At 56.7% G+C, this 27742-nt stretch overlaps 1 protein-coding gene across 1 annotated transcript in view; it reads right to left on the reverse strand.

The window, feature by feature from the left end:
* Positions 1–12332: 12332 nt before the first annotated feature.
* PALD1 (phosphatase domain containing paladin 1) overlaps positions 12333–27742 on the reverse strand; it is a 46729-nt gene continuing 31319 nt past the window's right edge. Inside the window, exons 14-20 of the mRNA XM_054174747.1 lie at positions 26625–26804; positions 25405–25602; positions 24937–25077; positions 24499–24570; positions 24180–24320; positions 20037–20192; positions 12333–12516 (exon numbers count right to left, since the gene is read on the reverse strand). Coding sequence (XP_054030722.1) covers positions 12367–12516; positions 20037–20192; positions 24180–24320; positions 24499–24570; positions 24937–25077; positions 25405–25602; positions 26625–26804 — 1038 coding nt within the window. The 3' untranslated portion in view covers positions 12333–12366. The remainder of the gene's footprint in view (positions 12517–20036; positions 20193–24179; positions 24321–24498; positions 24571–24936; positions 25078–25404; positions 25603–26624; positions 26805–27742) is intronic.

The following is a 27742-nucleotide window of genomic DNA, read 5'->3' on the forward strand; positions in this document are numbered from 1 at the left end:
GCTTTCACCCCTGAGCTCAGCTTCTTGCCATGCACCTTTCTCCAACCATAAATTCCATCACCCTTCCACCCCCCCAGCCCCAGAACGTTCTCTTTTCACTGGCAGCTCCTGAGCTGGCTCTTTGATGAACTGATGTCTGTAAGGACTTGGGTACAGCTGGCATTTTCTATCAGGCAGAGCTGGCACGGCTGGGTGGAGAAAAGAAGGGAGAAAAGGGGGTTTGGGGGTAAGTAAAACACAGCCCTGAAACTTTCTTGATCATCTGGGGCTGCAGCAGGTCCCACATGCCAGTGGAATATTGGCTCCTCAGCCTATTTTCCCCTGCTCCATGGATGAAGAGCCATAAAGACACGTGAACTCAAGCTTCCAAGCTTCTGCTCACCCAGAAAAAGGGAGGGAGGGAGAGGAGAATAAACCCTTGGCAAGGTAAGAGGAACCCTGTTCCCTTTACCTCTGCTCAGCCCAAAGAGAGAGGTCCCCTTTGCCAGGGCCTCCACCTGATGGAGATGGAGGAACAGAGAATCTGGCTGGGAACAGTTCTAATTTCTCTCCTCTTTTTCAGCACATTTTTTAGAGTCCAAACTCCACCAAATCTATCAATAATCTTAATAACAATAAGGAAAAGACCTTAAGATCATCAAGACCAACCATAACCTAACATCCAGATACTAGGAAGAAGTTGTTCCCCAGGAGGGTGGTGAGAGCCTGGCACAGGCTGCCCAGGGAGGTGGTGGCAGCCTCCTGCCTGGAGGTGTTTGCAGCCAGGCTGGAGGTGGCTGTGAGCAACCTGCTGTGGTGTGAGGTGTCCCTGCCCATGGCAGGGGGTTGGAGCTGGCTGAGCCTTGAGGTCCCTTCCAACCCTAACAAATCTGGGATTCCATGATCCCTGCTGGGCTGTGTGTTCTGGGATGTTGTGGATGCCTCCCTCCTTGGAGGTGTTTAAGGCCAGGCTGGATGAAGCCTTGGGTGACCTGGGCTAGTGGTAGGAGCTCCTGCCTGTAACAGGAGGGTTGGAACCAGGTGATCTGTGAGGTCCCTTCCAACCTACACCATTCTGTGAATCTATGAATCTCCCTGCACACAACTATTGGACCATAAAATAAGGGGGTCTCACAGGTTGGCTTATGCAAAGGGAGCTTCCCAAGGGGATGGTGGAGCTGAGATGGAGTCCTTGAATCATAGAATCAGAATCAATAAGGTTGGAAAAGACCTCAGAGTCCACCAAGTCCAACCTGTCACCCAACACCTCATGACTGCTAAACCATGGCTCCAACTGCCTCATCCAATCCTTCTTTGAACACCTCCAGGGATGGGGACTCCACCACCTCCCTGGGCAGCACATCCCAATGGCTAACAACTCTCTCTGGGAAGAACTTTCTCCTCACCTCCTGCCTAAACCTCCCCTGGCACAGCTTGAGACTGTGTCCTCTTGTTCTGGTGCTGGGTGCCTGGGAGAAGAGACCAACCCCCACCTGGCTACAACCTCCTTGCAGGGAGTTGCAGAGAGCAAGAAGGTCTCCCCTGAGCCTCCTCTTCTGCAGGCTAAGCAACCCCAGCTCCCTCAGCCTCTCCTCCCAGGGCTGTGCTCCAGACCCCTCCCCAGCTTTGTTGCCCTTCTCTGGACACCTTCCAGCAGCTCAACCTCTTTCCTAACCTGAGGAGCCCAGAACTGGACACAGAATACATAGAATACATAGAATAAACCAGGTTGGAAGAGACCTTCAAGATCATCGCGTCCAACCCATCAACCAATCAAACACCGCCCAAGCAACTAACCCACAGCACCAAGTACCCTGTCAAGTCTTCTCCTAAAAACCTCCAGTGATGGTGACTCCACCACCTCCCCAGGCAGCCCATTCCAATGTGCAATCACTCTTTCTGTATAGAACTTTTTTCTAACATCCAGCCTGAATCTCCCCTGGCGCAGCCTGAGACTGTGTCCTCTTGTTCTGGTACTGACTCAAGGTGTGGCCTAACCAGTGCAGTGTACAGGGGCAGAATGACCTCCCTGCTCCTGCTGGCCACACTGTTCCTGATGCAGGCCAGGATGCCATTGGCCTTCTTGGCCACCTGGGCACACTGCAGGCTCATGTTCAGCCTACCATTGACCAGCACCCCCAGGTCCCTCTCTGCCTGGCTGCTCTCAGCCCCTCTGCCCCCAGCCTGTAGCTCTGCCTGGGGTTGCTGTGGCCAAAGTGCAGCCCCTGGCACTTGGACTTGCTGAATGCCATCCTGTTGGCCTCTGCCCATTGGTCCAGCCTGGCAAGGTCACTCTGCAGAGTCCTTCTGCCCTCTAACAGATCCACTCCTGCCCCAAACTTGGTGTCATCAACCACCTTCTCTCTCTCTCTCACACACACACAGAGCCTCCCCACCAAGCAGTGGATGAATGCATTTCTTTTTCACATATCTATACATTCATTATATTATTATCCTGAGAAGAGCAAGTTTGGCTTTCTCTGGAGGGAGGCAACTGCTCTGAGTGCCCATGTGGATGGACATGGTACAGCTCTCTGCCCAAATACTGCTCATGGTGGCAAAGGCCTGTGGGGATAGGACAAGGGGCCATGGCTTCAGACTAGAGAAGAGCAGATCTAGACTGGATGTTAGGAGCAGGTTCTTTGCTGTGAGGGTGGTGGAACACTGGAACAGGTTGCCCAGGGAGGTGGTGCTGATGGCAAAAAAGCTCCATCCCAGAGCAAAGGCTGATCATGGAATCCCAGAATGGTTTGGGTTGGAAGGGACCTGTCAAGGTCATTTAATCCAACCTCCTTCGAAGCAAGCAGAGACATCCCCAGCTGGATCAGTGTGCTCAGAGCCCCATCAAGCTTGATCTTGAGTGTCTCCAAAGGGAGGGCCTCTGCCACCTTCCTGAGCAACCTCCTCCAGTGTTTCAAAAGACAACTTTTATCCCCCTGTGGATGGTGGATATCATTTCTTACTGCAAACAGTCACTGGTTGATGATGCCTCATGTCTCACCTCTGCTATGAGGACAGGCTGAGGGAGCTGGGGAGAAGAGAAGGCTCCAGGGAGACCTCATAGCAGCCTTCCAGTACTTGAAGGGGACTACAAAAAGGCTGCAGAGGGACTGTGTGCAAAAGCCTGCAGAGATAGGATGAGGGACAGTGGTTTGAAACTGGAAGAGAGGAGACTTAGATTGGATGTTAGGAACAAGTTCTGCACCATGAGGGTGGTGGAACACTGCAACAGGTTGCCCAGGGAGCTGGTTGAGGCCCCATCCCTGGAGATATTCCAGGTGAGGCTGGACGAGGCTGTGTTCTACCTGACCTAGTGGAGGATGCCCCTGCTGACTGCAGGGGGTTGGACTGGATGAGCTTTGGAGATCCCTTCCAACCCAACCCATTCCATGATATCTAAGTGAAGCTGTTTTAATCATCCCTTCATTAGGTTCCTCTGCCATGAGCAGAGAGCCCCTGTGCAGCACGTCCACTGCAGAGCAAAAAAGAGCCTGGGAAAGGGGGAGAGCAGCATCCCCCAAACCCTCAGGGATGGGCAGGCAAACAGAAGCATTAAACACACCCCCCAACCCTCCCCCCCGAAATTTATCCACTGAAAAAGGATAAATCTCAGGAGGCAGTAGCAGAGCACAGCTACAACAAAATCCCAACTGTTGCCACGTTACCCTCACGCTGCAGCCAAAAAGAGAGGAGGGGGGAGGGGAGAAGCCATAAAATCACTCACTTGCTTTTACAGCCATGGAGCTTGACTCCCAAACTGGCCCAAAAGGGGGAAAAAAAAGTCTTCTTTGATGAGAATCCAGAGTATTTTGGCATGCAGGAGCCAGAGTCCCTCCTCTGCTCCGCGCTCAAGGCTTCCTCAGCGGTGCAGGGAGGAACAGGAGCGGCGCTGCAAGCTGCAAGCCAGGGAGCTCTGCTGCTCCCAGGAGTGGGGTTTCAGCTCCCAGGGAGAGGAAGGAGGGGGTGGGGTGGAAGGTGAGTATCCACCTGGGAATAATTTGCCCTCAGTCAGCACTGATGCCCTTAAAGGTGCTGGTCCCAGTGAGGAGGGAATAAGTGTGGGGATGGAGTACCCTGATTTTTCTCCTGGGAAGATTATGTGGCCCAGCCTGGTGCAGCCTTTGAATTCTCTCCTGCAGCAATAGAGCTGTAAAATAGAGATGCATTTGCTCTGGCACAGGTCAGAGACCTGTAAGCAGTGGGTGCTGAGGCAGCTGTGGGACCCTTTACGCAGAATCAGATCATCCCAGCATGGTGAGGGTTGAAAGGGACCTCTGGGCATCCTCTAGTCCAACTATCCTGCTAAAGCAGGGCCACCCACAGCAGCTTGCCCAGGATCACCATGTCCAGGCAGGTTTGGAATCTCTTCAGAGATTCCACAGCCTCTCTGGACAGCCTGCTCCAGGGCTCCAGCACCCTCACAGCAAAGAAGTTTTTCCTCCTGTTCAGGTGAAACCTCCTGGGCTCCGCTTTGTGCCCACTGCTCCTTGTCTTGCTGCAGGGCACCACTGAAAAGAGTCTGGCTCCATCCTCTTGCCCCCCACCCTTTAGCTCTTGCTGAGCATCCATCAGATCCCCTCTTAGGCTCCTCCTCCCCAGGTTAAGCAGCCCCAGGTCTCCCAGCCTCTTCTCCCAAGAGAGAGATGCTCCAGCCCTCTCAAGTTCCATCAAGGCTGGTGCCACAAAGCCCATTTTCAACACCACAAACAGCTTTTTCCACAGGCAGAATGGTTTTGACCCCCACCCCTCAGATACTGATAGGCAGTGATCAGATCTCCTCTCAGCCTTCTCCTCTCCAGGCTAAACAGCCCCAGGGCTCTCAGTCTCTCTTCACAGGGGAGATGCTCAAGTCCCCTATGCATCCTCCTGGTTCTCTGTTGGACTCTCTCCAGCAGGTCTCTGTCTCTCTTGAACTGTGGAGCTCAAAACTAGGCACAGCATCCCAGGTGTGGTCTCACCAGGATAGAGTAGAGGGAGAGAAGAACCTCCCTAGACCTCATTTCCACAGGGATCCCCCAAGGAAGTGAGGTGCAGGCCCAGGATGGACACAGAGATGCTACACCATCTGCTACATGGGTGGATGCTGCAGCATCAGGCCAGTGTAGCAGGAAACCAGCCAGGGATGTGCATTTCCAGCTTGCAAATCAATCCCTTGGGACTGCTGCCTGGGATTTCAATATTGACTTATCTGCCCTCAGATGAACTCGGATCCCCTTGGCTGCAGTGTGCCCAGAAGCACCAGGGAGGGGATTGTCCTTCTGTATGCAGCACTGGGGAGGCCAGGCCTTGAGTATTGGGGTCAGTTTTGGGGTCCTCATTGCAAGGCACTGAGATGCTGAAGTGGATCCAGAGAAAAGCAATGAAGCTGGTCAGGGGTCAAGGGTGTAGAGCACAGGGTGTTGTGAGGAGCAGCTGTAGGAACTGGGGTTGTTGTCTGGAGAAAAAGGGGCTGAGGGGAAACCTTCTGGCTCTCTGCAGCTGATGGAGAGGAGGTTGGATTGAGGTGGGGGTCAGCCTCTTCTTAGTTACAATGGTTAGGAAAAGAAGAAATGGCCTCAGGTTGCACCAGGGGAGGTTCAGGTTGAATATTAGAAGAAACTCCTTCCCTGAAAGGGTTCTCAAGCACTGGCAGAGGCTCCCCAGGGAGGTGGTGGAATCCCCAGCCCTGGAGGTGTTCCAGAGCTGCAGGGATGTGGTGCTGAGGGACATCATTTAGCACCAGGCTTGGCAGAGTTGGAGAATGGTTGGCTCAGTGAGCTTCAAGGTCTCTTCCAACAGAAATGATTCTCTGATTCTATTACTGTGCTCCAAGTTCTGAACAAGAGGAGAGCAAGAGCAGAGAAACAGGAGTCTAAGGCAGCTAACCAAGGGTCAGAAACCTGCAGAAAAATGAGTGTGCATGAAAAATCACTGGAATCCATCACTGGGGGCTCCCTTCCATGGGCTGAGCAGAGCTGAGCAAAGCTGAGCTAAAGAGAAGCAATCAAGAGGTGCAAATAAAGAAGTCTTGTTTGACTCCCTGAACCTCAAGCTCAGTGATTTCCAGGGAAAAGAGGCAACCAGCAAACCCAGGCAATGGAAAATAGCTTCATATATACAGTTATATATACACATACAGAACCACCTTTGAGTTTCTCTTTCCATCAGCATTTGTGTCCGCAGACCCCCTTGTTGGTTCCTGCTCTGCTGCTCCTGGTAGAGAGCATACAGAATACAGAACACAGAATTAACCAGGCTGGAAAAGTGCTCAGAGATCATCCAGTCCAACCTATCCCCCAGCACCATCTGATCAACTCAACCATGGCACCAAGCACCCCATCCAGGCTCTTCCTGAACACCTCCAGGGATGGGGACTCCACCACCTCCCTGGGCAGCACATCCCAATGGCCAATCTCTCTTGCTGGGAAGAACTTCTTCCTAACAACCAGCCTAAACCTCCCCTGGCACAGCTTGAGACTGTGTCCTCTTGTTCTGGTGCTGGCTGCCTGGGAGAAGAGACCAACCCCCACCTGGCTACAGCCTCCCTGCAGGGAGTTGCAGAGAGCAAGAAGGTCTCCCCTGAGCCTCCTCTTCTGCAGGCTGAGCAACCCCAGCTCCCTCAGCCTCTCCTCCCAGGGCTGTGCTCCAGACCCCTCCCCAGCTTTGTTGCCCTTCTCTGGACACCTTCCAGCAGCTCAACCTCTTTCCTAACCTGAGGGGCCCAGAACTGGACACAGGACTCAAGGTGTGGCCTAACCAGTGCTGAGTCCAGGGGCACAATGACCTCCCTGCTCCTGCTGGCCACACTGTTCCTGATGCAGGCCAGGATGCCATTGGCTCTCTTGGCTGCCTGGGCACACTGCTGGCTCATGTTCAGCCTACTGTGGCTGTCAACCAGTACCCTGTGTTCAGAGAAGGGCAACAAAGCTGGGGAGGGGTCTGGAGCACAGCCCTGTGAGGAGAGGCTGAGGGAGCTGGGGTTGCTTAGCCTGCAGAAGAGGAGGCTCAGGGGAGACCTTCTTGCTCTCTGCAACTCCCTGAAGGGAGGCTGTAGCCAGGTGAGGGTTGGTCTCTTCTCCCAGGCAGCCAGCAGCAGAACAAGAGGACACAGTCTCAAGCTGTGCCAGGGGAGGTTTAGGCTGGAAGTGAGGAGAAAGTTCCTCCCAGAGAGAGTTGTTAGCCATTGGGATGTGCTGCCCAGGGAGGTGATGGAGTCCCCATCCCTGGAGGTGTTCAAGAGGGGATTGGATGTGGCACTTGGTGCCATGGTTCAGTAGTCATGAGGTCTTGGGTGACAGGTTGGACTTGGTGTTCTTTGAGGTCATTTCCAACCTTATTGATTCTGATCACAGCCCAGTCAGGCTGGAGGGCAGCTCATTAACCCCAGCCTACTAAGAGCTGCTTTAAAAATCTCTCTTGTATCTCTATTTAATTTTCTATTCTCTACAGACTGTGTACTGTGGAAGCATGTCCCTACACATGCTGTGCATAATACACTCTGCAATGCACTCAGCATGCCCAGTAACCTGCTGGCTTTCCATGATGGAACCACAGCAGCAGTAGATCAGGGAAAAGGAACTGATGGCCACGAGGATGAGCAGAGGGCTGGAGCTGCTCTGTATGGAGACAGACTGAGGGAGTTGGGGCTGTGCAGGCTGGAGGAGAGAAGGCTCTGAGGAGACCTTCTGGTGGCCTTCCAGGATCTGCAGGGAGCTACAGGAAAGCTGGGGAGGGAATTTTGAGGGTGTCAGGGAGTGATAGGACTGGGGGGGATGGAGCAAAACTAGAAGTGGGGAGCTTGAGATTGGATGTGAGGAAGAAGTTGTTCCCCAGGAGGGTGGTGAGAGCCTGGCACAGGCTGCCCAGGGAGGTGGTGGCAGCCTCCTGGCTGGAGGTGTTTGCAGCCAGGCTGGATGTGGCTGTGAGCAACCTGCTGTGGTGTGAGGTGTCCCTGCCCATGGCAGGGGGTTGGAGCTGGCTGAGCCTTGAGGTCCCTTCCAGCCCTGATAGTTCTCTGATGCTATGAAATCAGAGAGCTTCATCAGGGATGATTCTTTCAGATCATCAAGCTAAGCCAGCACTGCCAGGAAGCCTCCTTGGCTGCATGGTGGGGTCCATAGAAGGGTTTGGGGCTTGGGTGTGAAGGCCAGGAGGCCGTGGAGGAGCAGGCTGCTCTCATGGAGAGGGGTGAGAGAGCTGCTGATGTTTTCCCTGAGGTTTGTGGGGGAAGTCAACATTGGGCAGGGGACAGCAGCACAGAAGGGGATTGGTGGTGTTGGAAAAGACCTCTGAGATCAGCACCTGTGGCCATGAGCCCAGCACTGCCAGGAAGCCCCCTTGGCTGCATGGGTGCTCTCTAGAGCTGCCATCCAGCCCCTTCCCTGCTGGAATTCTGTGCTGTGTTGGATTACTGCTGGGTTGGGGGTCTTGTCCCCCTCCAGGAGAGGAAGAATAGTGAAGAATAAAGTTAAATGAAACCAAGCTGCCAACAAGGGCTCCCTGGTGGTGGTGTGGGCACAGGGAGGGTGGCAGGGAGCGGGGAGGCCCTGGCTGGTGTGGCTGGAGGGATGATAGAGAAGGATGGGAAGCACAGAAGCAGGAGCACACGCTCCGGCTGCCCCAGCAGCGGTTTCATCCGCTGCCAGCAGCGAGAGGCACAGGCAGCAGGAATCCAGCTCTGGAGGGGGGAAAGCAAAACACACAAACCCCGGCCAGGCATGCTCCTGGGGGCTGGGGGTGGCTCCTGCAGCAGCTGGCAGGGGCCCAAGGGGACCCCTCGCTCGGTTTGTGACCCTGCCCTGGGGGTGGCTTTGGTTTGCGGTGTGAGTTGTGGCTGTAGGATACCTGCCGGAACGCCTGGGAGCCCGGCTCGGGCAGGGCCCTGCTGGGATAAGGTGCTGCTGAGGCAGTGGGACAGTTGGTGCAGTCGGCTCAGCCACCTGCAAGAGCCTGGGGATGCTACTGGGGATCTCTGTCTCTTTTGTTTCAGTGGAGCACGTGCTTCCCCTCAGCACCTCTCCACTGCTTCTGCCTTCCTGGAGGGGATTCTCCCCCTCTACTCCACTCTGGTCAGACCCCACCTGGAGCATTGTGTCCAGTTCTGGAGCCCCTAGCACAGGAAGGGTCTGGAGGTGCTGGAAGGTGTCCAGAGCAGGGCCATGAGGATGAGCAGAGGGCTGGAGCTGCTCTGCTATGGAGACAGACTGAGAGAGTTGGGGCTGTGCAGGCTGGAGCGGAGAAGGCTCTGAGGAGACCTTCTGGTGGCCTTCCAGTGTCTGAAGGGGGCTACAGGAAAGCTGGGGAGGGAATTTTGAGGGTGTCAGGTAATAGGACTTGAGGGAATGGGAAATAAATAGAAATGGGTGGATTTAAATTGGCTGTGAGGAAGAAGTTGTTCCCCATGAGGGTGGTGAGAGCCTGGCACAGGCTGCCCAGGGAGGTGGTGGCAGCCTCCTGCCTGGCGGTGTTTGCAGCCAGGCTGGAGGTGGCTGTGAGCAACCTGCTGTGGTGTGAGGTGTCCCTGCCCATGGCAGGGGGTTGGGACTGGCTGAGCCTTGAGGTCCCTTCCAGCCCTGATAGTTCTCTGATGCTATGAAATCAGAGAGCTTCATCAGGGATGATTCTTTCAGATCATCAAGCTAAGCCAGCACTGCCAGGAAGCCTCCTTGGCTGCATGGTGGGGTCCATAGAAGGGTTTGGGGCTTGGGTGTGAAGGCCAGGAGGCCGTGGAGGAGCAGGCTGCTCTCATGGAGAGGGGTGAGAGAGCTGCTGATGTTTTCCCTGAGGTTTGTGGGGGAAGTCAACATTGGGCAGGGGACAGCAGCACAGAAGGGGATTGGTGGTGTTGGAAAAGACCTCTGAGATCAGCACCTGTGGCCATGAGCCCAGCACTGCCAGGTCACCACTGAGCCATGGCCCTCAGCACCACAGCTACACTGCTTCTAAATCCCTTGCAGGGATAGGGACTCCCCCCTGCCCTGGGCAGCCTGCTTCAGTGTTTGACAACCCTTTGAGAGAAGGTGTTGTTCCTAATGTCCAACTTCAGCCTCTCCTGCTACAACTTGAGGCCATTTCCTTGCAGGGATGAGGACTCCACCACTGTCCTGGGCAACCTCTTCCAGGTCTTGACCACCCTTTTGTGGAAGCCTTTAGGCTCCATTGCTTTCAGCCCCATCCCCTTCTCTTGCCCCCAGCAGCAACCCTCAGAAGCCCTCCCTAAATAGCTCTGGCTTAATTAGGCAGGGATTTTTAATTGCTTAGGAAATCTCAGCTCCTTTAATCTTTGTAATGAAGGCTGGAGCTTTGCCTCCCCTGGACTGAGGGGCTCAAAGGCTTCTTTCCACTTTCCCACCATCCTAACAACCGATTTGCAGCACAGGGCAACAAAAAACCCCAACAAAACAAAACAACAAAGCCTTGGGGATGGGAATGTGTTTGAACATGAGAAATCTCAACCAAGCTGCATTTAGTTCTTTGTTTCTCCAGGCTGGGAAGGCAGAAACCTCTCTCCCTCTCACAAGAAATTTAACCTGCCTCTGAGTGGCTGCTGGAGAGGCTTCCTCCAGCTTGGAGTTCTCAGTGCAAGGCAGGAGAGAGCCACCATAGAATTCCAGCATGGCAGGGGGTGGGAGAGACCTCTAGAGATCACCCAGTCCAACCCCCTCACACATTTCCTAAAGCACAGACACCCACAGCAGCTTGCCCAGGATCCCCATGGCCAGGTGGGGTTGGGAATCTCACCAGAGGAGGAGATTCCACAACCTCTCTGGGCAGCCTGCTCCAGGACTGCTGCACTCTCACACCAAAGAAGAGCCCAGGGTGGGTGTCAGTGTGAGGGGAGCAGCAGGGACATGGGGGACAGCTCCCCCAGGGATGCTGAGGGACCTGGTCCCCAACACTTCTCCTGCCCCCCTGCAATTCTTCCACTGTGACTGCTGCAGCAAATGGACTTTCCCTGCAAGTTCAGCTCATGATTTCACTCCTTCCCTTCGTCCCAACCAGCCATGGTTGCACCATGAAGCCTTGCTAAGACATTTGGCTGTGCACTTCCATCCTGACCTGGGGGATTTATTACCTATACTGGACAGAGTACTTTGCATACTGTATACATTGTGTAGTCCATACTGCAGTCCAACAAAGCAGGGCACCCACAGCAGCTTCCCAGGAGCACAGTGGCCAGGTGGGGGTTGGAGTCTCTCCAGAGCAGGAGGCTCCACAACCTCTCTGGGCAGCCTGCTCCAGGGCTCCAGCAGCCTCACAGCAAAGAAGTTATTCCTGATGCTCAGATGGAAGCTCCTGGGTTCCAGTTTGTGCTCACTGCCCCTTGTCCTGTCACTGGGCACCAGTGCAAAGGGTCTGGCCCCATCCTCTTGTCCCCCACCCTTTAGTTATTGATCAGCCTTGATCAGATCCCCTCTCAGGCTGCTCTTCTCCAGGGCTCTCAGCTTTCCCTCCTCAGAGATGCTCCAAGCCCCTCAGCATCCTTGTGGAGTCCTCTGGCCCCTACTCATCAGTTTCTGTCTCTCTTCAACTGGGGAGAGCAGAACTGGGCCCAGCACTCCAGATGTGGCCTCTCTAGGGCAGAGTAGAGGGACAGGAGAACCTCCTTAGCCCTGATGGCCACACTCTTCTGAGTGCAGCCCAGGATCCCAGTGGCCTTCCTGGCCATGAGGGCACATTGCTGGCTCATGATGAGCTGCTTGTCCACCAACAGTCCCAAGTTCTTCTCTGCAGAGCTGCTTTCCAGCAGGTCACCTCCTCACCTGTACTGCTGCAGGGGGTTGCTCCTCCCTGGGTACAGGAGCAGAGAGTGCAACAGCCCTTGTTGAACTTGATCAGGCTCCCCTCCACCCAACTCTCCAAGCCTGTGCAGGTCTCCCTGAGCGACAGCACAGCCTGTCAGGGTGTCACCCACTCCTCCCAGTTGGGGATCACCAGCCAGCTGGTGGAGAGGACACTCAGACACACGGAGGTCTGGCTGCAGCTGCGGCGCGAGCGGCAGCACGGTGCAGCTGTGGGCGCGCAGGGACTGCCGCCGCGGGGCAGAGACGCACGGCGTCCTTCGGGGGGGCTCTGCTCTGCTTTAGGGAGAGAGTCAGGCTGGGCTGAAGAAACCTGGCCCAATAATTCCATGCATCCACCAAACCCAGGCAGTGGCATCCCAGCATTGCAGAGCAGCTTCCCCAGTCCCCATCGCCCCCAGCCCAGCCCCTCGCCGTTCCGCACCTGCCTCCGAGCAGCCAGCGGCAATTTACAAGACTTTTATTGCATCCCAAAGATCCCCCAGGCATTCCCAGGCCCCAGGGCTCGGCCCCTCCCTCCCCACACCCCCTTTTTTGGGCAAACAGTCTTCAGCCTCTCTGTCCCCCCCTGCCCTCCCCAGCAGGGAGGCTCTCGGCGCCCCAGGCCCTACCCAAAGTCCCCGCGGAAGGGGCGGGAGGTGCCGGCCTGGGCTTGCCAGCGGCCCCGCAGCGTGCTCAGCACCTTGCCCTCCAGGCTCTCCAGCTCTGGGAAGCCCAACTGGTTGAGGACCTCGTAGATGCCAGCCACTGCAGCCACCTGAAAAAGAGAGGGACAAGACTGAATTCCTCCTCCCCCGGCCCCAGCTCTGTCCTCCTCCTGGGTAAAGGTTTTAGACTCAGAGAATTGTTTGGGTTGGAGGAGACCTTCCAGGTCATCGAACCATGGAACTGTCAGGGCTGGAAGGGACCTCAAGGCTCAGCCAGCTCCAACCCCCTGCCATGGCCAGGGACACCTCACACCACAGCAGGTTGCTCACAGCCACCTCCAGCCTGGCTGCAAACACCTCCAGGCAGGAGGCTGCCACCACCTCCCTGGGCAGCCTGTGCCAGGCTCTCACCACCCTCCTGGGGAACAACTTCTTCCTCACCTCCAATCTGAATCTCCCCACTTCTAGTTTTGCTCCATCCCCCCAGTCCTATCACTCCCTGACACCCTCAAGAGTCCCTCCCCAGCTTCCTTGTAGCCCCCTTCATTTACTGGAAGGCCACAAGAAGGTCTCCTCAGAGCCTTCATCCGAGTCCAGCTGTCATCCCAGCACTGCCAGGTCACCAAACATAGAACCATAGAATGGCTCAGGTTGAAAGGGACCTCAGGGATCATCCACTCCAACCCTACTGCCACGGGGGCAGACACCTCTCAGCTAGACACAGTTGTCCAAGACCTCATCCAACCTGGCCTTGAAGACCTCCAGGGAAGAAGCATCCACAACCTCCCTGGGCAACCTATTCCAGAGTGCCACCACCCTCCTACTGAAGAACTTCTTCATCAGATCCAGTCTAAACCTTCTCTCCCTCAGCTTGTTCCTCAGCACATCTACACAGCTTCTAAATCTAGGGCTGGAGGCTTCACCACTGCCCTGGGCAGCCTGGTCCCATGCTTGGCTACTATTTCAGTAAAGAAACTTTTCTTAATATCCAACTTAAGCCTCCCCTGCTGCAACTTGAGGCAGTTTCCTCTTGCCCTGTCACTTGTACTTTGAGAGAAGAGACCAACACCTACCTGGCTGCAACCTTCTTTCTGGTAGCCATAGAGAACCAGAAGGTCTTCCCTCAGCCTCCCTTTCTCCAGGCTGAACACCCCCAGTTCCCACAGCTGCTCCTCACCAGCCCTGTTCTCCAGACCCTTCCCCAGCTGCACTGCCCTTCTCTGGACACACTCCAGCCCCTCAATGTCCCTCTCGGAGTGAGGAGCCCAAAACTAAAGGCAGTACTCCAGGTGTGGCCTCAGCAGTGCTGAGCACAAGGGGACAATGACTGCCCTACTCCTGCTGGCCACACTGCTGCTGATCCAGGCCAGGATGCTGCTGGCCTTCCTGCCCACCCAGGCACACTCTGGCTCTTGTTCAGCTGCTGGTGACCAGCTCCCCCAGATCCTTTTCTGCTAGGCCTTTTCCAGCCCCTCTGCCCCAAGCCTGGAGCATCCACAGGGGCTGTGGTGACCCAAGCGCCGGACCCAGCACTTGGCCTCGTTGAACCCCATCCCCTCTGCCTTAGCCCATTGATCCAGCCCGGTCCTGATCCCTCTGCAGAGCCTTCCCACATGCCAACAGATGAATCACAGAATGGTCCAGGCTGGGAGGGAGCCCCATCCAGTCTGACCTCCCTGCAGTCAGCAGGGACATCCCCAACTAGATCAGGCTGCCCAGAGCCTCCTCGAGCCTCACCTTGAATATCTCCAGGGATGAGGCCTCAACCATCTCCCCAGGCAACCTGTTCCTGTGTTCCACCACCCTCAGAGAGAAGAACTTCCTGATGTCCAATCTAAATTTGCCTCTCTCTGATCTGAAGCCATTGCCCCTTGTCCTGTCCCTGCAGACCCTTGTGAACTGCCTCTCTCCATCCTTCCTGTGGTCCCCTTCAGGTACTGGGAGGCTGCTGTCAGGTCTCCCCAGAGCATACTCATCTCTATGCTGAACAGCTCCCTCAGCCTGTCCTCAGAGCAGAGCAGCTCCATCCCCCTGATCCTTCTCCTCTGAACCTTCAGTGCTTCCACCCAACTCGGTGTCACCTGCAAATCCACTGTGGGGAGCCCCCATCCCCTCCCCCAGGTCACTGACCAACCCATTCAGCAGCACAGGACAGGCTGGGAAGGTCCCCAGCCTCTCCTCACACCCAGGTATCCACAAGCAGCCTCTGTCCGCCCCGGCCCCGGCGCCAGCGCCCCGCTCCAGCCAGGGATTGTTCACTCTCGGAGCTGTGCCTCGCTGCCGGGGTCAGGCGGCGCAGGGTTTGTTGGCTTTGGCACCCTCCTGCCAGCAAAGCCACAATGGGGCCTTGTTGCAGCTGCAAACCTGGGATTGTGCAGAGGGAAGGGGAGCTCTGGGGGTCAAAGGCTCCTTGTGTCCAGGGGCTGGGCAGGCCTCCGCTGCGCCACCAGCTCCAGCTGACAGGGGAGGGCTCGGGGGGCGGAGGGAAAGCCCAACAGCAAAGATGCAGCAGCAAGGCAGCTCCATCAAAAGAGGCTCTATCTAATGGGCCTGCAGCTAGGGGCCTGCAGCTAAGGAGGCTCCAGCTGCAGGGGCCTGAAGCTAAAGAGGCTCCAGCTGCAGGGGCCTGAAGCTAAAGAGGCTCCAGCTGCAGGGGTTTGCATCTGAGGAGGCTCCAGCTGCAGGGGCCTGAAGCTAAAGAGGCTCCAGCTGCAGGGGCCTGCATCTGAGGAGGCTCCAGCTGCAGGGGTTTGCATCTGAGGAGGCTCCAGCTGCAGGGGCCTGCATCTGAGGAGGCTGCAGCTGCAGGGGCCTGCATCTAAGGAGGCTGCAGCTGCAGGGGCCTGCATCTAAGGAGGCTGCAGCTGCAGGGGCCTGCATCTAAAGAGGCTCCAGCTGCAGGAGTTTGCATCTAAAGAGGCTGCAGCTGCAGGGGCTTGAATCTCAGGAGGCTCCATCTAGAGGATCTCAAATCTGAGGAGGCTCCATCCACAGAACTCAAATCTAGGACCTTGCTTCTAAGGGGGCCCCAGCTGCAGGGGACTGCATCCAAGGGGCCCCCAGCTGCAGGGGACTGCATCCAAGGGGGCCCCCAGCTGCAGGGGACTGCATCCAAGGGGGCCCCAGCTGCAGGGGACTGCATCCAAGGGGGCCCCAGCTGCAGGGGACTGCATCCAAGGGGGCCCCAGCTGCAGGGGACTGCATCCAAGGGGGCCCCAGCTGCAGGGGACTGCATCCAAGGGGGCCCCAGCTGCAGGGGACTGCATCCAAGGGGCCCCCAGCTGCAGGGGACTGCATCCAAGGGGCCCCCAGCTGCAGGGGACTGCATCCAAGGGGCCCCCAGCTGCAGGGGACTGCATCCAAGGGGGCCCCAGCTGCAGGGGACTGCATCCAAGGGCCAAGGGGGCTCACATCTCAGTTGCTTCCACTACAGGTCTTGCATCTATGAGGTCTCCATACAGAGGGCTCTAATCTAGGGTGTTGCACCTAAGGGCTTTCCTCCCATGTGCTTGAAGCTAAGAGGTCTCCTGCTGCTCCATCTAAGGGCTTGCTTCTATGGGGACTCCATACACAGGAGGTTGCACCCAAGGCAGCCCCTTCTGAGGGGCTTGCACCTAAGTTAGCTTACACCTAAAGGAGTTCCTTCTAAGGGTCTTACATCTAAGTGAGTTCCTTTTGAGGGTCCTACAGTTAAAGGAGTTCCATCTATGGGGCTTACATCTCAGGAGGCTCCATCTCAGCCACAGCCTTCCAAGCCACGCTCCCCACACCCAGCCCCCAGCAAGCACCACACATCTCCAGCAGCTCCCTGCCCCTGCTGCTGGGCAATGTAAACAGTGACATAACTGGGATGCCATGCCAGGATGGGCACTGGCCACCCCCTTGCCCTCACTGCAGCCCCTCCCCAGGGAGATGGGGCCGAGGGAGCAGAGCTGGTGGCCACCACTTTCATCTGCTGCCCAGCAGATCAAACACGCCAGCACGAATTAGTGGTGCTGGCGGAGGCCAGGCAGGGGAGGAAGATTTTCCCACACAGCCAAAAGCCAGGAGAGAAAAACTCATCCCTGCATAATAACAATTACAGAAGGGACAAAAAGCAGGAAGCTGGGGGCATCTGGGGTCTCCATCAACCCCCTCACTGCATTTGTCAGATGGTGCCAGACTCTTTCAGTAATAATAATATTAACAATAATAAACCAGGTTGGAAGAGACCTCCAAGATCATCGAGTCCAACCCCTCAGCCCATCCAACCCACCTGAACAACTGACCCATGGCACCAAGCACCCCATCCAGGCTCCTCCTGAACACCTCCAATGATGGGGACTCCACCACCTCCCTGGGCAGCACATCCCAATGGCCAATCTCTCTTGCTGGGAAGAACTTCTTCCTAACCTCCAGCCTAAATCTCCCCTGGCACAGCTTGAGACTGTGTCCTCTTGTTCTGGTGCTGGGTGCCTGGGAGAAGAGACCAACCCCCACCTGGCTACAACCTCCTTGCAGGGAGTTGGAGAGAGCAAGAAGGTCTCCCCTGAGCCTCCTCTTCTGCAGGCTAAGCAACCCCAGCTCCCTCAGCCTCTCCTCACAGGGCTGTGCTCCAGACCCCTCCCCAGCTTTGTTGCCCTTCTCTGGACACCTTCCAGCAGCTCAACCTCTTTCCTAACCTGAGGGGCCCAGAACTGGACACAGGACTCAAGGTGTGGCCTAACCAGTGCTGAGTCCAGGGGCACAATGCCCTCCCTGCTCCTGCTGGCCACACTGTTCCTGATGCAGGCCAGGATGCCATTGGCCTTCTTGGCCACCTGGGCACACTGCAGGCTCATGTTCAGCCTACTCTCAACCACTACCCCCAGGTCCCTCTCTGTTTGGCTGCTCTCAGCCACTCTGACCCCAGCCTGTAGCTCTGCCTGGGGTTGCTGTGGCCAATGTGCAGCCCCTGGCACTTGGATGTGTTCAATCTCCTGCCCTTGGCCTCTGCCCATCTGCCCAGCCTGTCCAGATCCCTCTGCAGAGCTTCTCTACCCTCCAGCAGATCAACTCCTGCCCCCAGCTTGATGTCATCTGCAAACTTACTGCTGATGGACTCAATGCCCTCATCCAGATCATCAATAAAGATGTTAAAGAGCACAGGGCCCAGCACTGATCCCTGGGGCACACCACTGGTGCCTGGCTGCCAGCTGGCTGTGGCACCATTCACCACCACTCTCTGGACTCAGCCTCCAGCCAGTTCCTAACCCAATGCAGTGTGCTCCCATCCAAGCCATGGGCTGACAGCTTGGCCAGGAGGTTGCTGTGGGGGACAATGTCAAAGGCCTTGCTGAAGTCCAGGCAGACTACATCCACAGCCTGCCCCACATCCACCAGGCAGTCACCTGGGCATGGAAGGAGATCAGGTTGGTCAGGCAGGACCTGCCCTTCCTAAACCCATGCTGGCTGGGCCTGATCCCTTGGCCATCCTCTAAGTGCTGTGTGACTGCACTCAGGATGACCTGTTCCATGATCTTGCCTGGCACTGAGGTCAGGCTGACAGGCCTGTAATTCCCTGGCTTATCCAACCTGCCCTGCTTGTGGATGGGCATCACCTTGGCCAGCTTCCAGTCCTCTGGGACCTCTCCAGTGAGCCAGGACTGATGAAAAATGATGGAGAGCATCTTGGCAGCTCATCTGCCAGCTCTCTCAGCACCCTGGGATGGATCCCATCTGGTCCCATGGACTTGTGGGGATCCAAGTGGCTGAGGAGAGCTCCAACTGCCTGCTCCTGGAACACAGGGAAACTATGCAGCTCCCTGGCTCCTGCCAGCTCTGCAGGCCAGCTGTGTGGAAGACATTCTGCCCTGCTAGTAAAAATTGAGGCAAAGAAGGTGTGAAGTAACTCTGCCTTCTCCTCATCCTTTGTTACAGCATTCCTCTCCATGTCCACCAAGGAGTGGAGGTTGTCCCTGCCCTTCCTCTTGCTATTCATGTATTTATTTGTTGTCCTTCACAGCAGAGGCCAGGCTAAGCTCCAAATGTGCTTTTGCCTCCCTAATTTTCTTCCTACATGATCTAGCAACATCTTTAAACATTCCATGGGTTGCCTCCCCTTTCTTCCAAAGGTGATACACCCACTTTTTTTTTGGCTGCCCAGCGCCAGCCTCTTCATCCTCATGAGTCCTTCATCCCCTGTGCCACCCACCCCAGCAGGACAAGGCAAAGCAGGGCTGATTTTGATTCTTCTTTCCTCTCCCTACCCTGTTTGGCCATGGTATAGTATGTTTAATATGCTGCAAGGAGAACAGAGATGGTGGAGTTGGGTGCAAGGAGAGCCAGCCAAGCTCACCAAGCCAGGCAGAGGGGCCCACTGGGGTTAGATGATGGCTTCCTAGCCCCTGGTGCTGCAAACACAACCAGCAGACCAAAATAAAACCCTGGGGAACTCAAAAGAGGAGAAAAGGGCAAGTTTGGGGTGGGGTGGAGCAGTCCATCCCTGTGGTGGGATGCCACTTCTCTCACTGAGGGAGCTGGGGTTGCTTAGCCTGGAGAAGAGGAGGCTCAGAGGAGACCTTCTTGCTCTCTCCAACTCCCTGAAGGGAGGTTGTAGCCAGGTGGGGGTTGGTCTCTTCTCCCAGGCACCCAGCACCAGAACAAGAGGACACAGTCTCAAACTGTGCCAGGGGAGGTTTAGGCTGGAGGTGAGGAGAAAGCTCTTCCCAGCAAGAAGCCCTTGGAATGTGCTGCCCAGGGAGGTGGTGGAGTCCCCATCCCTGGAGGTGTTTAGGAAGAGCCTGGATGAGGCGCTTGGTGCCATGGTTGAGTTGATCAGATGGTGCTGGGTGATAGGTTGGACTGGATGATCTCTGAGGGCTCTTCCAGCCTGGTTAATTCTATTCTATTCTAGCAAGAGCCATGAGAGCCACATAAGAGCAGCTCCACAGAAAAGGATGTGGGAGTGCTGATGGACAAGCAGCTCATCATGAGCCAGCAATGTGCCCTCATGGCCAGGAAGGCCACTGGGATCCTGGGCTGCACTCAGAAGAGTGTGGCCAGCAGGGCTAAGGAGGTTCTCCTGTCCCTCTACTCTGCCCTAGAGAGGCCACATCTGGAGTGCTGGGCCCAGTTCTGCTCTCCCCAGTTGAAGAGAGACAGAAACTGATGAGTAGGGGCCAGAGGACTCCACAAGGATGCTGAGGGGCTTGGAGCATCTCTGTGAGGAGGGAAAGCTGAGAGCCCTGGAGAAGAGCAGCCTGAGAGGGGATCTGATCAAGGCTGATCAATAACTAAAGGGTGGGGGACAAGAGGATGGGGCCAGACCCTTTGCACTGGTGCCCAGTGACAGGACAAGGGGCAGTGAGCACAAACTGGAACCCAGGAGCTTCCATCTGAGCATCAGGAATAACTTCTTTGCTGTGAGGCTGCTGGAGCCCTGGAGCAGGCTGCCCAGAGAGGTTGTGGAGCCTCCTGCTCTGGAGAGACTCCAACCCCCACCTGGCCACTGTGCTCCTGGGAAGCTGCTGTGGGTGCCCTGCTTTAGCTGGGGGGTTGGACTGGATGACGCCCAGAGGTCCTTTCCAGCCCCTGCCGCTCTGCGCTCCAGGGCTGCCCAGCAGCCTGCAAATGGGAGGTGGAAGGGAGGAGCCTGCAGGGAGAGCCTTACCTCACGCATCCAGAGGCTGAAGGGCCGCTGCCAGGAGTCCTTCTTCTCCAGGTGCAGGTAGGAGTTGAAGAGAATCAGGTAGAGGTAGCGCTCCAGGTACTGCAGGCTCCTCAGGTGCAGCGTCCGCCTCTCCTTCTCATCCCTGCCCGACTTCCCCTGCAAGCAGCAAGAGCCCAGCTGAGATGCCTGAGCTGCCTGCCTCAGGAGCACAGCCTGCAGGCACCTCCTGCACCCAGGCAGAGACTCCTGCGCTTGATGGGCCGCAGCTGGACGTCAAAGAAGATGGCAGACATCCCAGCCATGAGCTCTGGCTCCTCCTCCCCTTCCAGGACGTTTTCTCCCAGCATTGACTCCATCCCTTGGGCTTCAATAGTGACCTAAACCACAGCAGCAGAGCTGGAGCAAAGCTGGAGAGGGATTTGTGCCCTGTGAGTTCCCATCCCTGCCCAACCCTGGCTCAGGGACCCTCTGAAGCAGGAGGACGCCGATGGGGCGGGTTGGATGGGGCATCCAAGCTGCCCTTGAGCTCCATGCAGCACTGGGGTTGCAGCCCCTGGTTCTGGGGGAGGCAGGGGAGCCCCTGCTCCAGGGGTGGTCTGTGTGGCTTCACACTGGGCATGGGAGGTGTGCAGAAGATGCAGAGTGAAGAGGTGAGGTCAAGCCCCATAAGGAGGCGAAGAAGGGACACAAGGGGCAGTGGATGGAAGCTGCAGCACAGGAGGTTCCAGCTCAGCATGAGGAGGAACTTCTGCACTGTGAGGGTCACAGAGCCCTGGGGCAGAGGTTGTGGAGTCTCCTTCTCTGGAGACCTTCCAGCCCTGTCTGGATGTGTTCCTGTGTCTGACCTGTGCTGGATTCTAGGGTCCTGCTCTGTCAGGGGGCTTGGACTTGATGACCTCTGGAGGTCCCTTCCAACCCCTCACCTCCTGTGATTCCAACCACAGGACTCCAGCCTACAGCACACAGCAACCTAACTCCACCATGGCCACTAAACCACGTCCCCAGGGGCCATGTCCACAGGCCTCTTGAACACCCCCGGGGGGGGTGACTCCACCACCACCTCCCTGGGCAGCCCTTTTATTCATCATTATATGCTCCTATAATTTATTGTTTTCTTACATTCTCCACTCTTTCCTCCCAGTGCAGGGTGGGAGGAGTGGGAACAACCCCAAGCAAGCACCAGAGGAACTTTTCCTTCCTTGTCTTCACCCCCCACTCCCCCCCAGTTCTCTAAGCACCAACCACACCTTAGTTAAAAGCCCACTAAGAGAATGCCTAGGCTACACAATTCCACATGGAATTGCATGGCTATACATGGAATTACATCAAATTCACCCATCCCAACCCAAGGGGAGGGATGGATGGAGCAGCCAAGAGGGAAATGCAAACTGCTGGCAGCGAGCAGAGGCTCTTCCTCAGGCAGAAGGTGTGGGAGAGAGCAGAGAATTCCCTCCTCATCCTGCCAGGGTGAGGTGGATACAGCCAGCCAGGAAACAGGATATGGCCCAGGAACACCCATGGGCTGGTCCTGAGCACCAAGCCCCAGGAAGAGGGACCAGGAGGTCATGGGAATGGCACTCCAATGAAAACCACAGGAGGAGCAGCTGCTGAGACTCCTTGGCCAGGGTCATCCTCCTGGAATCCCCCTAGGCTGAGCAGCACTGGGGTGGGAGAGTCACCAGGGAGCAGAATTAAATCCAGGAGCAGGCAGCAAGGGAGGTTTTAGCTCCAGAACACCAAAGGATGCAATCAAGGAGGTGAAACTTCCCACCTGTGGGGTGGGCACCTCCCCACAACACACAGTGGGGTGGGGAGGGGAATAAACTGACCTGAATTGTCCCACATGATGTCACAGCAGCAAAGAGTCAGTTCCCAGCAGCTCATCCCAAGGATTTTAGCCCCAAAAACCCCACTGAGGATCCAAATAAATCAGGAGGGAAAGCCCATGGAGCTGTGGCTGTTACCAGGTCATTAAATGCTTTGGGTCAGTTGTTGGTGGCCACTGACTGAAAAAAGGTTGAGAGCAGCCCAGAAGAAAAGGCCTTGGGGTGCTGGGGGAGGAGAAGCTCCCCAGGAGCCAGCAGGGAGCACTTGCAGCCCAGAGAGCCAAGCAGAGCCTGGGCTGCAGCAAGAGAAGTGTGGCCAGCAGGGCAGGGAGGGGATTCTGCCCCTCTGCTCCACTCTGCTGAGACCACAGCTGCAGCTCTGGGGCCAGGTCTGGAGCCTCTGTGCCAGGAAGGATCTGGAGGTGCTGGAGGGTGTCCAGAGCAGGGCCAGGAGGAGGAGCAGAGGGCTGGAGCTGCTCTGCTGTGAGGACAGACTGAGGGAGTTGGGGCTGTTCAGTCTGGAGAGGAGAAGGCTCCCAGGAGACCTAATTGTGGCCTTCCAGGATCTGAAGGGAGCTACAGGAAAGCTGGGGAGGGACTTCTGAGGGTGTCAGGGAGGGATAGGACTGGGGGGGATGGAGCAAAACTAGAAGTGGGGAGATTCAGATTGGAGGTGAGGAAGAAGTTGCCCAGGAGGGTGGTGAGAGCCTGGCACAGGCTGCCCAGGGAGGTGGTGGCAGCCTCCTGCCTGGAGGTGTTTGCAGCCAGGCTGGAGGTGGCTGTGAGCAACCTGCTGTGGTGTGAGGTGTCCCTGCCCATGGCAGGGGGTTGGAGCTGGCTGAGCCTTGAGGTCCCTTCCAGCCCTGACAATTCCATGATTCTGTGGCAGGTGTGGGCAAGAGCATCACTGGTGGAGATGTGGGGGACACCAGCCTGGGCAGGGAAGATGCCAAGGCCCAAGCTCAGCCCTTCCAGGGCCCAAATCAAAATGTTGCACAGCTCAAAAAAAACCCCAAATAGAAGAGAAATTGTCCTTGCTTCCCTGCATTGGCTCCACAGCAGCTCCCACAGAAAACCAAGCTGAAGCCCACAGGCTCAGCTGCCTCTGGGATGCCTCCTGCGTGGGCATGTGTGGGTGTCCTCCCGAGGCTGGATCCCTCCTCCCAGGCTCAGAGGGGCTGGAGAAGTCCTTAGGGCTGGAAGTGGAGCAGGATGGACCAGGCCTGCCCTCTGCTGGCTGTGCACGGCTGGATGGGTGGGATGTGAGATGGGATTTGGGACTGGGAGCTGGGATGCAGAATGGTGCTAGATGGGCAGGATGCTGGGGTGGGATGCAGGATGGCACCAGACAGGTGGGGTGCTGGGCGGGATGCAGGATGGGAGCTGATGAGCAGGATGCTGGGTGGGATACAGGAGGATGAGTGGGATGTAGGATGGTACCAGATGAGCAGGATGCTTGGGGGGATGCAGGAGAGTGCCAGATGGGTGAGATGCAGGTTGGCATCAGATGGGCAGGATGCTTGGGGGGATGCAGGACAGTGCCAGATGGGTGAGATGCAGGATGGCACCAGGTGAGCAGGGTGCTTGGTGGGATGCAGGACAGTGCCAGATGGGTGAGATGCAGGATGGCACCAGGTGAGCAGGACGCCTGGGGGGATGCAGGACAGTGCCAGATGGGTGAGATGCAGGATGGCACCAGGTGAGCAGGACGCCTGGGGGGATGCAGGACAGTGCCAGATGGGTGAGATGCAGGATGGCACCAGGTGAGCAGGACGCCTGGGGGGATGCAGGACAGTGCCAGATGGGTGAGATGCAGGATGGCACCAGGTGAGCAGGACGCCTGGGGGGATGCAGGACAGTGCCAGATGGGTGAGATGCAGGATGGCACCAGGTGAGCAGGACGCCTAGGGGGATGCAGGACAGTGCCAGATGGGTGAGATGCAGGATGGCACCAGGCGAGCAGGATCCTTGGTGGGTCATGGGATGGCATCAACCAGGCAAGATTCTGGATGGCATCCTGGGACACAGGATGCTGAATGGGCTGTGGGATGGCACCAGGCAGGCAGGATGGTGGCTGGGATGGAGAATGCTGGGTGGGATGAGGATGGCACTGGGCAGATGGGATGCAGAACGGGATGCAGGATGGCACAGGATGCAAGACAGCAGTGGATGACCACGATCCAGAGAGCCCTGGCACCTCCCAGGTAGCATGCCAGAAAACTTGAACTTGAGACCCCTAGCAGCTCCAGGAGGCTTGTGCTGGCTGGCAGCTGCGTGCCTGGCGGCCCCAGGGCAGGGAGCAGAGGCAGAGGCTCACCTGGCGGAAGGTGCAGATGATGATCTCCCGGAGGTGATAGTGCATGGGGGTCATGGTCTCACTGACGGTGTCCAGGGCCATGTCCACCTCCTTCTTCATCCTGTGACCGTCAGGCAGCAGCTGGACCACCTTCATCACCACCTGGAGCATGGGCAGAAGCAGCAGGGCCTTTACCAGGTGCCTCCTCGCCTCAGCCCCATCACTCAGTCCTTGCTCAGGAGAGGCCTCAGCCCCTCCAAACAAGCATCTGTGGCTGAGGTAGCGAGGAGCAGGCTTGGGGGGGGGACCCTCTAGGACTGAATCAGGCCCATGGACTCACCTCAAACTCCCCTTTGGTGTACTTGGCATCAGGCACGCTGACAATTTCCTCCTCACTCATCTCAGGGAAGCCCTGGGATGGTCAGAGAATGGTGCTGTGAGGGGCTGCACAGCCCTGTCCCCACCACCCTACAGCTGAGCTGAAATGCAGACCCCAACCCACCAGGACCTCAAGCATCCTTCACCTTCTCCCTGCATGGGCAGAGAAGCGCAAAATATTGCTCTGCATGGAGGTCCATGCCCTTAACCCTTGGTCCTAAGGGTGGGGCCTCTTGAGGACAAGGTAAGGGCCCACCAGGGATGCCCCCACACCGCTCCTGGAGGGCTGGGCACCGCAAGAAGCCAACAAACAGATGTCCACAGCCCACCCTGGCCCTCCCTACACCCCTTGCAGCTCTCCCACAAATCCTCAGGCAGAGCTGCAGACCCTGGCACCCACATTGAAGTGCCAGAGGGTGAGGACAGCGATGACCATGGCCGTGGTGGTCCTGCCCCGGCCGCTGGAGCAGTTGAAGACGAAGGCAGCCCTCGAGTCCTCCGCCAAGGCACTCCTCATCGCCTCCAGCAGCCGGTCAAAGTCCTGCCAAGGGGCAAACCAGTAGGTTTTTATGGGTGTAGCCCACCACAGGTCAGCACAGGCTGCCCACCTCCCATCCCCAGCATGGGATCCCCCTTGTCCTACAGCCTCCTGGCTAACCACCCCCCAGCTCCTTGTCACTGGATCCAGCCCAGCAGCCTGACTGGGCTGAAGGTACCCAGGATCTCCACACAGCATCTCTCTGGGGACCCTCCTTGCCCCAGCAAGCACCCCACACCAGCACAGTCCCAGGGCTGGGTGGCACCCCAGTGACACTGGAGGGATGGCTTGGGGAGAGGGCAGCAGCAGCAGCCCCCCATCCCCGGGTACCTGCTCCTTGGGAGCGCAGAAGTCAGGGATGGGGATGCGGCGGTAGGTCAGGCCCTGGTAGGAGCTCTTCTGTTGGCTGAAGATCTCCTGCGTGGTCAGGCAGCTCTTGAACATCTTCATCTGCTTCTCTGATTCCAGGTACACCTCCAGCCACTTCTGGCACTTCAGCAGGTCGGCCTTCAGGGTGGCCTCTAGCTTCTGCAGAGGATAAAACAGAACAGAACAGAATAGGATAAACCAGGTTGGAAGAGACCTTTGAGATCATCCAGTGCAACCTATCACCCAGCACCATCGGGCACCAAGCACCCCATCCAGGCTCTTCCTGAACACCTCCAGGGATGGGGGCTCCACCACCTCCTTGGACAGCACATCCCAATGGCCAATAGAATAGAATAGAATAGACCAGGTTGGAAGAGACCCTCAAGATCATCCAGTGCAACCTATCACCCAGCACCATCTGATCAACCAAACCATGGCACCAAGCATCCTGTCAAGCCTCGTCCTGAACGCCCCCAGCGACGGCGACCTCACCACCTCCTCGGGCAGCCCATCCCAACGGGCAATCACTCTCTCTGTGTAAAACTTCCTCCTAACCTCCAGCCTAAACCTCCCCTGGTGCAGCCTGAGACTGTGTCCTCTTGTTCTGGTACTGGGTGCCTGGGAGAAGAGACCAACCTCTGCCTGACTACAACCTCCCTTCAGGGAGTTGCAGAGAGCAAGAAGGTCTCCCCTGAGCCTCCTCTTCTGCAGGCTAAGCAACCCCAGCTCCCTCAGCCTCTCCTCACAGGGCTGTGTTCCAAGCCCCTCACCAACTTCGTTGCCCTTCAATCTCTCTTTCTATGAAGAACTTCTTCCTAACCTCCAGCCTAAACCTCCCTTGGCGCAGCTTGAGCCTGTGTCCTCTTGTTCTGGTGCTGGGTGCCTGTTAGGAACAAGTTCTTTACTACAAGGGCAGTGCAACACTGCAACAGGTTGCCCAGGTAGGCAGTTGAGGCTCCATCCCTGGAGATATTCAAGGTGAGGCTCAACAGGGCTCTGAGCAACCTGATCTAGGTGCCCCTGCTGACTGCAGAGGGGGTTGGGCTGGATGACCTTTGGAAGTCCCCTCCCACCCAAACCAACCATGACAGAGAAAAGCAGCAGCCCAAAGCAGCCCCAGGGGTGAGTGACTGCCACGGCCTGCGGACACCGCTCACCAAGGCTCCTGGGAAAGAGCTCACCTCCAGCTGCTGGGGTGAGGCAGCAGGCACAGGGATCAGCTCCTCCAAGTGGCCAGGCTCCCTCAGGGTATAGATCTGGTCGTTGGCCTCCAGCACAGCTTCCTCCCGCAGGCTGACCCAGACGATGCGGGCGTGCTTGCGCTTGGCATCCGTCAGGTACCGCAGCACGCTGCCCAGGCTCTGCGGGAAGGGGTGTGGGGAGAGCCAGGGTGGGATGGGGTGAAAATTACACACACACCCCCCCCTCAGCGTTAGGCTTGCCAGGCCAGCTCAGCTGGAAGCTAATGAAAGCTGTATTTACAAGCAAACAACGGTCTGCAATGGATGTATTTACACCAGGTACAGGTGCTTACAACTAGTGAACAGCACAAGGACCCTCCCTGGCCAAAAACAGGGGAGCTAATAGCTTCCCCTTCCCTGTCCCCTTCCTGAACCCCCCCTGGACAAAAAGGGATAAGAGAAAGGAGAGACAGAGAAGTTAATACCAGTCACAACACAGCAGGGCAGCCAAGGCCCAGCAGAAGCCAGTTAGTATCTCCCAGCCCAAGGAAGTGAGAAGAGAGAGACAGAATTGCTTTCCACAACTGGTTTGAGTCCATAATGTCTCCCAGTGGGATTGTTTGGGGCTATCATTATCTTCCTTCTTACCCCCAATGAGTGATTTGTTTACCACTTTCTGCTGGAGAGCTGCTGAAAAACTTTTCAAGGCATAGGCTAAAGTCACCACAGAGGTGAGGGCAGAGCTGCTGCAGGTGCCCCTGCTCCCCCCGTGGGGATTTAGTTCCTTTCTGCTCCTTTCTGTTTGAGAGCTGTTGACAAATTTTTAAAGGCATAGCCTAAAACTGCCTGTGGTGGGTTGAAATTTCATCCCCCCCACCATGAGCTTTGCCAGCTCAGTTGGAAGCAAATGGGAGCTGTGTTTACAAGCAAAGCTACAATCCACAAAGGGATGCAGTGAAGATGTACAAGATACCCAGGAGTCACAATACTGACAGGGATGTACAGCTAATAAACAGCACAGGACCCTGCTGGTCAAAGACCAGGGGAAGCAACTAGCTCCTTCCCTGCCTCCCCCTGACCCCCTGCACAGAAGGGAGAAGAGACAGAAGCAGAGAAGT

The sequence above is a fragment of the Dryobates pubescens genome, chromosome 30 (assembly GCF_014839835.1).
Source record: "Dryobates pubescens isolate bDryPub1 chromosome 30, bDryPub1.pri, whole genome shotgun sequence".
In the NCBI taxonomy this organism is placed as follows: domain Eukaryota; kingdom Metazoa; phylum Chordata; class Aves; order Piciformes; family Picidae; genus Dryobates; species Dryobates pubescens.